This window comes from Vidua macroura, chromosome Z (assembly GCF_024509145.1).
Source record: "Vidua macroura isolate BioBank_ID:100142 chromosome Z, ASM2450914v1, whole genome shotgun sequence".
Taxonomy (NCBI): Eukaryota; Metazoa; Chordata; class Aves; order Passeriformes; family Viduidae; genus Vidua; species Vidua macroura.
Window position 1 is genome coordinate 26,037,048 of NC_071611.1, and position 15,342 is coordinate 26,052,389.

Here is a 15,342-nt window from a genome sequence, read left to right on the forward strand (position 1 = left end):
AAAATTATTTATCCCATATTTTAGCAATTTCTCTTGGAATAAAATATATATGCTATTTTAAGGACAAGGTAATTTTTCACTGCACTCTTTTATTTACATGGCTATGCTGAAGAGGGTAAATAAGAAAGAAGTGACAAAATAAAGATATAAATTATTTACTACCAAACAAAAATGTTTGTAAGACCATCCAAGAATTGTTTGAGTGTTCAAATAAATGAAAAATCCCTAGTGAAATTCGATATTCACACCCAAGTATAAGGAAAAAACCCAAGATATCACATGAAGTCTACTCTATAAAGGAGCTGTTTAGGAAAAATACGGAATGTAAGTCTTTGAACTGGGTTTAGCATAACCATGCATCAGGTCCTTAAACATGCAGGGTGAGAGACAAAAGGGAAAAACACAGAAGATTTTCCACTTCCTAACTTCCAGCTCTGAAACTAACATGCCCTCCAGAAGATCACTTTGATGGATAGTCTTGCTCTTCAAAAATTTTCCATTATTAGAAATTTGTCACAGCCTAATTCACATACTAAATACGTGAATTAATAAGGCTTAGTAAGATTTTTTTCAGTCTCATTAAGCATAATATCTTAATTTCATTAGAGAGAAACTCTTGAGGTTCTTTTATACACAACTCAACTCTGAATATTGTATATTCCTAGTAACCAGGTTTGTTATGAAATCTGTTAAAGAGATAATAAAAAATTTCATTTAGGGGAATGTACTAATTTCTCCCTCAGTAAAAAGTATCCTCTACGTGATCTAATAATAAGACCAGGAAAAACTGTACTTGCAACATATTCAATTAATAATCACTAGAGATTAGCAACATGAGTCTGCAAGGACACTATGCATGCTCCTGATTTGGAGAATGGAGAAACACAAGTTTCAGTGTAACTGTTTCTCAGATCCCTCAGGACACTGTGAGTCAAGACTCAAAATCAGAGCACAAGACGGTATCTTTAATATGCTGGCTATATCCTACATGCTGATGTCCAGGAAATAAAAAGAAGGGGAAAAAAAGCCAAGCAAAACAAACAACAGAAGATCCCAAAAACTCAGTAGGATACTGAAGCAGAGTACCATAGCATAGGAATAAGGAAAAAATACTAGGCTAAGATATCCATATCTTAACTAAGATATCTTATCTTAGCTGGATATCATCTAAGATACCCATATCTTTATGGGTAAAGACAGAGGTGAACAGACATAGAGGCAGAATATAATATTCAGAACAATGACCCAAAGAAACCAAGATGAAAGTGTGTGCCAAAATGACACAAGCCTGTTAAGTCTACCTCTTTCTGATTACACCTGCCTCGCTGAAAACAAAATAATCAGGGCAAGGTCAACCTCTTATCTCTTCAAGGAGTATAACTAAAAGATATTTTGTGCAGCTCTGCTCCTTTCATACCAAAAAAAACGACAGCCAGAATCCGGGGGATGAAAAAATGGTGGCCTAGCAAAATATGCAAAGGCAGAAAAAGAAAGCAGCTGTGACCCCAAAATCTAGAACCCTTGCACTTTAGTACACTTCCCTACTGTGGCTACAGCTGAACCCACACTATCAGCACTTCTCAGCTGTCAACAAATGGCTTTGAACCCCATCAACAAAATATTTTCTCCTCTCCCTCCAGCACATATTATGTTAGTACATATTACAAGTTACTCTGTTAGCTCAAATGCCTCTGCTGTAGAAGTCTGAGATTTGCTGCTGACCCAGTCTATCTCTCAATATCTTCTAGAAGAAAGAGAATTTCAGCCTTAATTCTGATCTGTTATATGCCTGTGTTATGCAACAGCCTATAACTGCAGAATGTTTTTTTTTTTTCCCCCCGCCACAGGACAGTTGTGAAATCCTAGCTGCTAGCACAATATGGAAAGACTGTAAGAAAGAAGTTTTCTAGCAGAAGAGCCAGCTGTCTGAAACTATTTTCTTTTTCTGTTACGGAAGTTTTTCAGAGACTAATGGATGAGACAGGGAAGGAAGTGCAGATTAGGAACAGTCTTATATTTGAAACAACCAAGTAATAATTAAGGTGTAGTAAAGTCTTTGACACAGAATAACACCCACAAACTGGATACGGCAAATTGCTTGAATCAAAACATTAAGAGATGGCTGCTCTTAGTCAAGATTTTTTTCCCCTGCCCAAGACAAAGAAAAAATGGGCAACATCAAGTAATCACAACTTTAAAAATTCAAAACCGTGCCCAACTTCTCTCAAGATGTAAAGGGTGAAATCAAAGTTCCTGAAAAATTTAACTGGAAATTGTATATCTTGACATCTCAATTTGGCCCCTGAAATGGACAAAAAAAAACCCCAACTTTAAGACCTATGAAGTTGATTATTTAATCAACTGTATATAATGAATGTTTTGTGATAAGCATGCATGGAATCATTGAACTAAGGCACATAAACCTAATTGCATCAAGTTGTAACTTTTTCAAGTGCTTAACTTCTCCCTCAAAATTTTCTTTTCTTGTATACTTTTATAACTAGATCTACATGCTTTCCCATGAACAAGTACTAAGCTAAACCAATAAAAATGTAATAATCAGTTGACCAATCACAAATTACAGTCTTGTCCACTGTACAAACTCATAATATATGCTTTTATTAGTTATAGACAGGTACTTGTACTGAAAATAGTATTTTAGTACAATTGCAACTTACCAGCATAATCCTGAGCATTTACATTTCCACCGGCTTTTATTATTCTACGTACAAGGTTTATGTCTTGGTGAGTAACAGCTCTATGTAGTAAGTTCTCACCATACACATTTCTCCTGTGGATTGTTGAAAGCGAAAGGGGGCGAGTTGGATTTACAGAATTCTTACCAAAGGCTTCTCGTCCTAAAAAATAATGTAAAAGATCTGTTGCACAGAGAAGTATCTTTTCTCTCTTATCTTGGCTTCACTTTATATCATCAAAGTTAGTAAATAAGCTTCCTGAAGAAACAAATGTTCAATCAATCTAGCAAAAATGAAAATCTCAAAAACAAAAATCACAAATTGAATAATAATGCCATTTAATAAAAGATGTCATATTGAATTAGATAACAAAACTCCAACTGAAATTAAACACACAGAAATAACAGTATGTAGAAGTGTTTTAACTTCAGACTTTTTCTTTTCTAATGACATTTTTGCAAGGTGCATTGCTTCCCAATGGATAATAAAATCACTATTCTGCATTCAAATCATAATTATGGTGACCATTTCAATAACTAGTAAGTTATTCAATAATTTAACTTTTCTTAAAAGTCAACTTTATCCACCTTTTCTTTTTTGCTCATCTATCTTTTAAAACCTCTGTTTTGTGAGCAAGTATTTACACTAGGATTGAGATTAGCTCCCTCGGGTTATCTTTTTTCATTACTTCACAACCAGCTCATTTCTGCAATGAGTGAAAGGTGAATTTGCGGTCTAAATGTAAAAAGTAAAATTTAAAAGAGACTGCTTTTAATGCTAATTTAGTATTTAACAAAACAAACACTATCTCCCATTATGCAGTCATGACAGTTTTCAGTTTGGCTTAAATTATTTCCAATACACAGATTAGCTGTTCTGTACTTCACCAGCACTGCCATTTCAACATCCCTTGAAACTGTGGGGAACAGCATCCTGGCTACTGCCTCTGATGAAAAACAAGGAGGGAAGAAAGAAGAGAAGAACAGGAGAATCGTTTGAAGATAAACATAGTGCCTAGGCCTAGGTCATTAATTAATCTACTTATAAAAACTCCTAGGATTATATACATTGCTCCTCTCCACAAACTGTAGCAGGTGTGCCTCATAGGTCCTAAAACCATCCAGGTGCCAGTGATGCCTTAAGGAACCTAGAAATGAAGAAACACACTTTCGAGGAAATATTAGTATAGGAGATAATATAAAGGCTGGTCTTTATTGGAGGCCTCTCGGGGCAGATAAGGAAAATGCACATCCCCGCACAGGGTGAATAAAGTTTTATAAATTTTAGCAAATTAACATAACTGACAAAAATCCTCAATTAGAGACATAAAATGTGAGGTAACTCCCCCCCAGTTGAATCCTTTTCTGAATCCTTCCACCTCAGATAGGAACTAAACTTTGTTTACGAAAATGTGTCTCAAAGAGCTGGTTTCAACCTTGGCTCCCAAAAAGAACCAAGATAGGATAGGGGCCTTAGACCCCCAGCTTGGGGCCTTTGGACTGTGTTTTATTTTTCTGCCTATCACGGTAGGGAAAAGGCAGGGAAAAGTAGTGGGACTAACTACAAATACAATAATGGGCTACAGAGTTACAAATATATGTGTAAAGAATAAAGAAAATACATAAAAGAAAAAAAAGCAAAAATCCATTTGGCACCACCAGAAAGAGACCTTAAAACCTATAGTTGTTCTAGAGCTGTAACTCACACAGCCTGATGTTTTGTGCATTGCAAAACACTGTGAGCTTGGACTAATTCCAAACATTCTTAAATTCTTGACTCTGAGTAGATTTTTAGAATCTAATACATAGGGGTTTCCCTCAGCTGAGCACAAAGTCCCTCTCCGCTGTCCAGCCTTGTAAGATGTCAATCATTTAAGACAAATAGTCACTAGTCAAAGCTGGTCTAAACCAGTCAAGCAGTTCAGGAGGGATTAAACTGCACAGATATAAACAGAATCATGTGCAATTTTATGTTACACTTTACCTCATTAAAATCTTCCTTGAAGGGATCTATTTCCCTTTACTTCCACTTGCCTTCCCTAGAGCTTTCTGTGTGGCTGACCTTGTGCAGAGCAAGTGACACTTGCAGACCCAAACTGAAACTTATTATGGGGCGGTTTTTAGAGTGAATTACCAAACTAAGATGACTCATGGGCTCTTGAAAAGTCTGATGTGAAAGGGAGGTAAGCTTGCTACATTGGTTTACCACGAAGCTACCTCTATAGGTAGTGCATCTCTTTCGTGCAGAAACCGTGCCAAAGAATCAGTAACTTGGTTATTGAATGGAAACTAGTAAGTTGATTTGAAATAGATGAGCAGTGAGTCATTCGACTTTAAATCTTATCAAAATGGTGCTTCCACTGTGATAAAATTAAAATCCTGCAAAAGAGAATTAAATCCTGCAAAAGAGAATTAAATCCAGTTAACTGGAGGTGGACTTCATGTTTTTTAAGATCTATTACATAGCTGTTGCAATTCAAATACTTACAAACTTTGTAAGATGTTAAATTATTGTAGGTAAATGGAAAAAACCCTATCTGAGTGGACTTAAACAACAACAACAAAAAAAAACCCACAAACAAAAACAAAACAATCCAACAGATAAGACCTAATCTTAAAGGTGCTAGAGTGAACACTTAAGTGAGGAAATTCTTTATTCTCCCACAAAATTCCTTGCAAGGTCAAGAACTTCTTTGCATGTACCTTCAAAGGATGAAAAATAGCAATCTGTCTCTCTAACAAAGCTTATTGCAAATAAAAATACTTCAAAAGAGTGCTCTGTGGTAGTAAAGGCCCTATATTCCTGTTGACAGGGTAACAACAGCAGGCATTCAAAATAGAATAAATTGTTTTGTATAGGTCAATTCTTGAGGATGGCACTGCTCTGACTATGATTTTGCACACAGAACGCTAAATGGCAGAAGGATAAACAAATGTAGCTCAAGATCTACCTTTTCACTCTGCAAAAAAACAATTCTCTTCTCCTTTTCAGGACATACCATATTTTTTAATACAAAATACTAATAAAAATTGCATTCTGAAAAACATCTCATAATTGTTATGTAAACAAGTTAACTGTTGGGTTACTAATATAAGGGTTTACAGACAAAGGGAAATTATCAGTAACTTTAATTATTAAAATGCATGTTTATACCATATTTTTAAAAGAAAACCATGCCACAATATATTGGAAAAATTATGAATTATATTTGATTCAGTATAGTTGTGCAAATAATGATCTACATTATAAAGACATAGAGTATCTTACTCCGTTTGTTGTCAATTCTCTTGCTCCTTCTCCTCTGATTAGCTTCTGCATACTCATTCAGAATTATTTCTTGCCATATGATGGTTTCTAGATCCTGCTTGTCTTCAGAAGTAGATTTATGAATTTTACTGATAAGAGATTTGCTTAGAATCAACAAAAATATTCTCTATATAAATCAATGCTTACAGTAGAGATAAGAATATGAATACATTTGATTTCAAAAAGGAACTCTAAAAGCAGACTTAGTAGTACTGAATAAAGAGTAAATCAGGAGAGAAACTAACTCCTAGGTCTTTAAAGGGTAGAAATCTTCGATCATTTACAGTCATTCACATGACAAATTAGTACTCCACATGCATTGTATCTATTACATTAATATATAAAAATAATGTAAGAATTATTATGCATAAATTTCTCATACTCAAAATGCTTCACTTTGTTTCTTTTTATACTGCCACTGTGAGCCATTCCTGCTGTTTCTTCTAGTATTTGGTGATGAGAGGAAACAATCTCTGTGCTTTCCCAAGGAGGTCTCATTTACCTTGATGTTGTTTGGGCTGTTTCTGCACATGCTGCAGGCTCCACTGAACATGAATGTCCCTCACCAATTTGTTTTTCACTAAAGGTGGCATCCAAGTAATCTGACATTACTTCTTCCTCTCTCTGCTGACCACCCACAGGCTGTGACAAAAAAAGAAATATTAGAAGCAACTGGTAGGCATGAAGTTAAAACAAAGGCCATATATAAAAGAGCTCCAAGAACACTCTTTTTAAAATTGTATGCCCACAGAGAATTGAGGGATTGCTTAACTGAATAACTGGAATTCTACAGGTATGAAAGACAGAGGCTGCCACAGGAGAGGCAATCTGAAGTAGTATGCCATGCAATATGCTCCTGGCAGAATTTACCAAGAAAATTAGGCTACTCAGAATCACAACTTAAAAAATATAAATCTAGGGCTGATAACAGCAAACAAAATTTGTTCTATCTGAAAGTTATTTGATTGGACATTTGAAATGACAACAGATTAATTTCAGTTTCCTATGACATGAGCTCCTGTCCTAAAAAATAAGATGATGCTTGAGATGTTTTAAGGTAGCCCATACAATCTCACTGCTGCAGAAGCCTAAAAATTTACATTATGTGAGATCCATGTTTCACCTGAAGTTCAGTAACTCGCAGCTGAGCAGTTATTTCTAAAGATATACCATCCCTGAGCTACAGCCACTACAGCTGAGATTCACTTCACTTACCTTCAACCTTCTAAAAGCCAGGCATGTAGATGACACTAGGCATCCTCATTACCCCACCACTTGTAAAGAGGAAGAGCTGCTTTGAGATGATAGAGATTCAGCTCATCCCAGGTTGTGCAAAGGGCAACCTAAATGATTCATGTATACCAGAGACTTAATTCTAATCCCACCCTAAAGACAGGTCGCCACGTGGTAGTTAATTGGAGTTGCTTGAGTTTATTCACTGTTTTAGCTATGTGACTGTGACATGCTGCTATGTATCACTCAAACTCCTGAAACCTGGGTACTCATTTGTTTATTACACACTTGAGTAATGCTGAAAGCTTTTAGGACACACACTCAGCACACATGCATAGAAATTCTTTCACAATTATGCAGGAGAACTGGTTAATCCTTTCTTGCGATACAAACACAAATGAAGAATGCACTGATTTATTTTTTTAATCTGTATGTTTAGCAGACAGGGTTCTAAAGAAGGGAATTGCCTTCTTAGAAGTGGTCCCTCTGGGGAGGCCACTTCGAAGAGACAATGCATGTTAACATGGGATCTGGGGTTGTTTAGCCTGAGGAAAAAGAGTCTCAGTAGTGCCTTTATTGCTCTCTACAACTACCTGAAAAGAGTTTGTAGTGAGGCGAGGGCTAGTCTCTTCTTCAAGGTAAAAAGCAATAGGACAAGGGAAAGTGGCTTGTACTTGTGCCAGAGAAGGCTTAGATTGAGTATGAGGAAAACTTTTTTCACTAGAAGTGTGGCCAGGCACTGGAACAGGCTGACTAGGGAAGTGGTGCAATCACGATCCCTGGAAATGTTCAAAAGACAGGTGGATGTGGCACTTGGGGACACGGCTTAGTGGTAAACACAGTGGTTCATGGTTGGACAATTGGACTTGATGATCCCAAAGGTCTTTCCCAACTTTAACGGTTGTATGGCAGCTGGGGAAAATCAAATATATTAGCTTAGAAAACTATCAAAGCTGTACTTTCCATGGATCCACATCTGCAATGGGAGCAGGGTTAGAGAAGGAGAAGGAAACATTTCAAAGAAAGAAAACACCACGCTTGCTTTATAAAAGACCATATACTAAAATATCTGGGATATCCAGCATCCTGATTGCATCTACAAGTCAGTTCAGACTCTCTTCTTTTGGATACTTGTTTCACCACAAGAATACTCTGAAGAAAGAAGGGTGAGAAAAGACCATGTTAAACAGTATACTGTTACAATTCAACAGTTACTACCAAAATAACTGAGTTTTTCTTAGTAATTTGCCTCCTTACCTTCTGCCTTTAAGAACACCAGATAAAGACACAAAGAAAAGATAAAGTTGATTGTTGTTTGACAAAAGAGTAGAGATCTCCATTTACACAAGACTCTGCTTCTCAATTTTAACTGCAATTTTGAGTAAATCTATACATTAATCTTCACACAGCTGTGATACAAATTTCAGAAATCAGTATGTCACTGAAAGAGCTTTGTAAAGACAAAGCTGAGACAATTGGCCTACAGACCTTTCAGCACCTTGAAATTAGACATGGCACACTTAATGTGCCACATTTACATGCTGATACATTCAGTTAATACTACTAGGAAAAGACAGAATTAATTCAAGAGTTTTTGGACGCTTTATGCCATTGTGGGTTGTATAACTTCCTTAAATAGCCAGCTTTACATGACTGATCATTGATTTTTCAGCTCCAGGTTATTATTCGAATACAATACAGAGCAGAGAATCAGGCTGCAGGTTTACAAGAGATGTTTAATATACTCTGCAGCATAAATCTATCTCCTATCTGTCCTTCTCTCACCCTGTTTATAATCTAAACATGGCTTTCCTTTCACACTCCAACCCATATTTTTGTATTGGTATTACTGAATAGAAATGACATGTTACAGAACACCTTCACAGCACAAGAAGCAACAAGAAGGATCACATGTTGTATCCATACATACCACTTTCTTCAGGGAAAGACAGGAATATAAACACATGCCTCATTTTCTTCAGTATCTCTTGCATAGGCAGAACTATGCACAATAAATGCACTTCTAAATACATGTGCAAAAAATCCCCAATGAATAATCTTCCTAGTCTATAGGAAAGACATAGCTGTAATCTACTTTGTAATACTTGCATTTACAGCAGTGAGAACTACGACAAATGAAAACAGCACACTATTGCCTGGATCATAAAAAGAACAGGATGCAGTAGGAACCTGGAGATGGAATTGGCTGGTATATACTGGTATGCTACAGTGAAATAACAGAAAGGTGTTTTGGAGAGAACATGAGACACAGAAGATGTACAGGCAGTCTAGGATTTTTTTAAATTCCCAGGCTGATTCTAGATTTTCACATTAGTCAATAAATTAACTTTACTAGGATTTTCCATCCCAGTAAGTTTAGCTATTTTCATAACATGGATACATCCAACAGGAAATACAGTACGGAACTTTTAAAAGAAAAACAACTGAAATTATTTAAACATGCAAATTAATGATGCTAGTTTATTCTTTACTAAGATTCCCATCTTCAAGTAATTTGGCTACTATATATAATACTTTATGATAAACATAAAATTTCAAATATTAATTAAACTGTGGTTATACTTGCTCATTTGTTGTGCTCTGCAAGTTAGATCCTGTGAAGGCATTTATTTCTTCCACTTGAATTGTAGCTAGTTGAGGCTCCATCACGTTTGTTATTTGAGTATAGTCATCATCTACCTGCAGAACACTGGTTTCTGAATTTAACTGCTCGTCCTTGGCGTTGAGCTGCCTCTCATTTGGCACTACAGGAGTGGCAGCTTGTACCATTGATCCTGACAAGGCATTCAGAGGCACCACAAGCTCTACTGGCAGGGCATCATTGCTCTCAGCTGCTGATGGATTGACGGAACAGGCATGACCCTGACACTCTAACTTGTCAGGCAATGGGTTTTTAACTTTAAGACTCCCAGAATCACTAGGGTGTCTCAACAAATCACTGACGTCAACTTCACTAATCTCTATATTCTGTTCAGTGAATACATCCATGAAAATCTTCCCTGGGGATGACAGTGAAAGATCTGCATCATTATTAAGGCAATGCTCTTTTACTGTGTTATCTGTGTCAATAATGGTCACACAGGTTCTGTAGCAATTATCTAAAGCATTTGGAAATGTATCTTCTGGTATCTGTTCCTCTCGAACTGTTATTATGTCTTCCCCAGGATCATGTAGACAGAGACTTATTTCTGGACAGCAATCTTTATTATTTAATTTTCGTGATATCTAAAAATGAAATTTTAAAAGTTTACAAAAAAGAATGGAGCAACTCTTTCTTAAAAGCATTTAACTAAAATTCACTTTAGAAGTCATGTCTCTTTCTATATATGTGTGTACATTTTATTATGAACTTTTGCAAAATCTAGAAGACTCAAAGCCTTCCTTCATACAATATACTAACAAGAGTTAGACTGAGATCTCAGTTTCAAAAGAAGTTTCAGCTTCAGCTGTTGACTTCTATAGCAGTGAAAATCCAGGGCAAAAGAGACTAAATCTGTTTTAGTCTATTTAGTAAAGATATTATGTCATTACCACTGGCAATGGCAAATAACCTGAGGGTGTTATAAGGCTTTAAAATAAAGTCATTAAAGATTTCTGTCACAAAAATAATGAAAGTAAATATATTTATAATAACATTTTGATTATGTGCTTATATGGATCCAATACAGATATGGAGGATTTGTGTCTCACACACTACAGTTCAAAACCTTAGGATTTTGAGAAGTTTGCATGGTGTGGTTTCCACACTGAGTACAGAGCACAAAATCATAACTGTTCTTGGAAAAGTAGTACTGCTGTTTTTCTAATCACTTTAAGCTACATTCAACAGAAGCACCCATTCTTACATGAAGAAATTGCTGTTCTCATTTTTCCCTTATCCCTGTTTTAAATGCTCCGCAGAAAAAAAAAAAATATGATGCCTCCAGAGACCTAAACCACGCTTTTCCATATAACATTTGTATATAATAGTGCTTGTACTTAGTAGTACTGGATCTAAGAAAATCTCTTTCAATGCATTTTTGGAGTCTTGCTGCCAGCAAGTGGCAATACCAAGCAATGCAAGATACCTTTAACCACTGGTGACATGATTTAAATAAAGCTCACACACAATAAAGTAGTAAGGGCATAAATCTGACTGCATACACTCAGGTTTGCAAGCTAGTATAAATCCTTGTTTCTTTCTTGAAAAATTATTCCCCCACCAGATGTTTCCTATCTTTGCACGTACATAAAATTGTTTCTAAGTACTGATTACTTCTTACTTTGCTTTATTGAATTATACTTTAGTTTTACACCACTTCTTTAATTCATCCAGACTTTAAACATCTGGGTTAAAAAAAAAAAAACTTCACTGGCGATAATTTTCTCAACTTGAAGAACTATGGTAAAAACAGCATGTATATGTATTACAAATTTCCCAAGAAAAAGGTTCAATGCATTTGTTGAAGAGGGCGTGAGATTTTGCAAGATTATAAAATCCCCAAAGTCAACTGAAATTCAACCCTTAAATGTGACATGTTCACAAAACTCCAGACACAATAGTCCAGGTGCAGTCTCACAAGAGCAGAGTAGAGGGTCCACCAGGATTCCAAAGTCCTTCTCTGGCAGAGCAATTTTTCTGTCAGCTAGTCCCCAGCTTACTAGTGCCTGAGGTTACTTCTCCCCAAATGCAGAACTTCAAATTTCCCCTTGATGAATTTCATGAGATTTCTCTCCTCCCAGTTTTCCCATCTGTTCAGGTTCCTATGAATGGCAACACAACTGTCTGGTCTATCAGTCATTTCTCCCAGTACCATCTCTGAACTTGCTGAGGGTACTGTGTGTTCCATTTTCCAGGCCACTAATGAAGACATTGAACAGTATTGGCCCCACTATTGACAGACCAACCACAACAGAAATCAGTGCTGCTACATCATCAAGAACAAGAAAACTCAGCAAGACTAATTGTGAGGTGTCAGAATTCTATGCACAGATGATAATATATTATATTTTCAGGGACACACAAAACTAAGCTATTCAGTGACTACCTGGTGGTTGTCAAGGTGTCTGTTCTGACCTTGCTTCAAATCAATACATGGAAGCCTGTGATGGTCATTGGTTTATCTCACTAAAGATCCTTCTGCAGGACTCAGACCTTGCTAGTGCAAACATCAGACAATATCCAAAAAGTAAAATCCACTGTAGTGACTATTTCCAGCCTTGTTACTCCAGGCTCCTAAAATATCTTCTCTGGAGATACTCCCAGTGCATTCAGTCTGCCTCTTCTCCAGAGGCTATTAATAACAGGCATTTTCATCTGTTTCAAGGCATTTAGAGTTTGTTCTATGGGACTAACCCTGTACAATGAGAAAGTTTCATTTAATAAACTTATACTTTTTTTATTAATAGCTGTATATTTTTCAGAAAAGAATATCCTTAGAGACTTCATTTTTTTCCCTTTGTTCTGAGATGGAATATTTTACCCTGTCATCACTTGTATTTGCTGGAAGATATGAGCAATAAGGACAGTAGAAAAGAACAGCATTTTACTCTGATAAGGACAATAGAATAGAACAGCGTAGCCTTGGATAAATAGATAAAGGGGGTAACTTAGGCAAACAGAAGCCATACAAAACACAAGCAGGATGCCAGCTCAGTTCTGCAAGGCTGACAAAGCAGAAGTTATGCAAAACAATGATAATGTGTTTAGTCAAAAGTAACAGGGGTCAAGGAACAGACACCTAAAAAGGAGATGGGACATTGAAAACACCCAAAGAAGACCCTAAAGAGACATACAAGGACTTCTGATAAGGGGTGCAATTATGTAAACGAAATAATAAAAATACATAAAGTAAGGAGGGATAGCTAATGAATGCGGGATTGGTGTGTATCATAAACACTGTTCACTGAAAGCTCAGAGTACTCAGTGAAGGATCCTCCAAGTGACCACTGCTGCAGTAAATGACGACTGCGCTCAAATACTCACAACTGAGTTAGAAAGTTACTATCTGGCCAGTTTGGGTATCAATACTGGTCTCAAATCTGTCTTTGGTGGATTCTACCAAGAACTGCTTTTCCCCTGACATAAACCTCAATAAGGTTCTTTGAAAAATGCCAAGTAAAACTGATTTATATAGAAGCCTAACTTTTTATTTACAGATACAAATCAATGGGGGTAATAATGATATGACATCTGCATTAAGCAGAGTCTTTCACAGCAGAAACTCTGCTACTACCTATTTCTGACCACAGGTAAGACTCTCCCAAACAAAAGGACAGTTACAGATAACCTCTGTCTCCTCAGAGACCTTCCAAATGCACTGCCTGTCTCATAGTTTTCATTGGTGGGAAACATTTTAAGCTACTAAGTGTCTTCATTACTTCAGCTTAAGTAACAGCCCTTATAGATTCCGTCTCATGATGATGTCCTTCCCATTTAACTTTCATGGCCATGCTTCTACCCTTGTGTACTGCAAGCTTAGCAACTACAGTTCTTATGGAAAAAACAGAAAATAAAGCTTAGCTTTAAAGTTGTTTTCAATGTGCTCAATGTCAGTGTAAACACCTATGTGCTTGCTTACCTTTTCTTCTGAATCCCTCTGAAATCCATTCAATTTGATATCTAAATTTAGGAGAATAGAAAAATATTTCAGTTTTACTTTCCACTTCTGAAAGTTCTTATAATCTCTTTAAAAAATGGCATCATTTCCTAATTGAGGCTTAAGTTTCAAACCTTAAAAATTACTATAGTCATGTTCCCCTAAGAAGAACTGACAATAAAATCTCTGCTTAGGCTCTGTTAATCACCAAATAACATGCCAGAGCTATTTTGTCACATTTCTTCACTGTAGTTTAGAGTCCTGTGTTTCCAAAGACTATCAGCAGATGGAATTGCCACCCATTTTACATGACAAGACCTAGCCTCTGCCCTCTCTAATTACCGTGCAGTTAGACAGTACTGCTAAAACAATCCAATAACTTACTGGCTCTGGATAGCAATGATCCCAAACCCCCTGATCTCATCACCTTGTTTCAACATTCATGTGACTCCCTGGCAATTTCCTAATCAGAAATAAAGTGAATGTTTTTCTGTTGGATTACCAAAAATAAACTCAAGTGGAAGACAGCAAAACAGATGGATTAGTCCTGCACTTTTGGGAACACTGAGGAATGGAAATACAACTTAAGTAGCAGCACATGCCATGCAGACCTGAGGAATAGTAGCATTTTTGTTTCTCTTTTCTTACAGATGTCTCTAATTCTTGGATATATTAGAAACAAGCAAGTAGGAACCCTCCATGACCTTTTTACCTTACACATCTATAAGGTATTTAAGCACCATGTGGCCCTGTAACCTTTGTCAGAAAATTCCACAGCAATGAAATAATTTTAAACTGGTTATATACTCCTGGCTTAAGAAAAGAGTTATTTCTTCAAACAATCCTAACACAATACTTACAAAAACAGAACTTGCAGTCCACGACTATAAAAACTGAACAACTGTTGTAAAAAACATGTATAGTCGGATTCTGTATAAACTTACATGGATACTCATCTTCAGCTTATCAAATTATTTTCTCAAATGATTTTTCCACAGCTGGATCAACTCCTAGATTTGTACAAATACAACGTACCTACAGAATTATTTTGCTGTTCTTCTGCTGCACAGTTTAATGAAAAACGAGGCTTAGAAATATTTTCAGTAGGTGATGAATGGTTTATCCAACCCCTAGGATTAAATAATAATACAATAAAAAAAATCTTAAAGAATAGTAATCTGCTCATCTTAGGAACATTTTTACAGTACTTTGAGTTGGCTGCTGTCTATGGAAACTGCTGCAGTTATTTTAGAGGTATACTTTTCTTTACAAGGACATGCAATAAATAAGACTTCTGGATTTCCTATGTGGAGCTAGTAATGTTTACACATTTGTTCTCTAAGCAAAAAAAATGGCCTTTTCTATTCTTTGTTAATTCTATCTATATTTCTGTTTTAAATCTATCTTCTACTGAAAACTTCCCAAAGTTTCCAGGAACAAAAAGCCTAATATTATTTATTACAAGTTTTTATTTGTCGAATTGTTTTCCCCAAGTTATGTTATTCTTG

The 15,342-nt window shown here is 36.2% G+C and overlaps 1 protein-coding gene across 4 annotated transcripts in view; it reads right to left on the reverse strand.

The window, feature by feature from the left end:
- The window catches only part of ANKRD31 (ankyrin repeat domain 31), a 62,958-nt gene that overhangs the window by 40,965 nt on the left and 6,651 nt on the right, over nt 1-15,342 (reverse strand). For all 4 annotated transcript variants that reach the window (XR_008441295.1, XM_054003411.1, XM_054003412.1 and 1 more), the window contains exons 5-10: nt 14,870-14,964; nt 13,817-13,857; nt 9,819-10,481; nt 6,505-6,644; nt 5,964-6,091; nt 2,679-2,858 (exon numbers count right to left, since the gene is read on the reverse strand). Coding sequence is in view for 3 of the 4 variants with exons in the window: in XM_054003411.1 (XP_053859386.1) it covers nt 2,679-2,858; nt 5,964-6,091; nt 6,505-6,644; nt 9,819-10,481; nt 13,817-13,857; nt 14,870-14,964 (1,247 nt within the window). In the remaining variant the exon portion in view is untranslated. The remainder of the gene's footprint in view (nt 1-2,678; nt 2,859-5,963; nt 6,092-6,504; nt 6,645-9,818; nt 10,482-13,816; nt 13,858-14,869; nt 14,965-15,342) is intronic.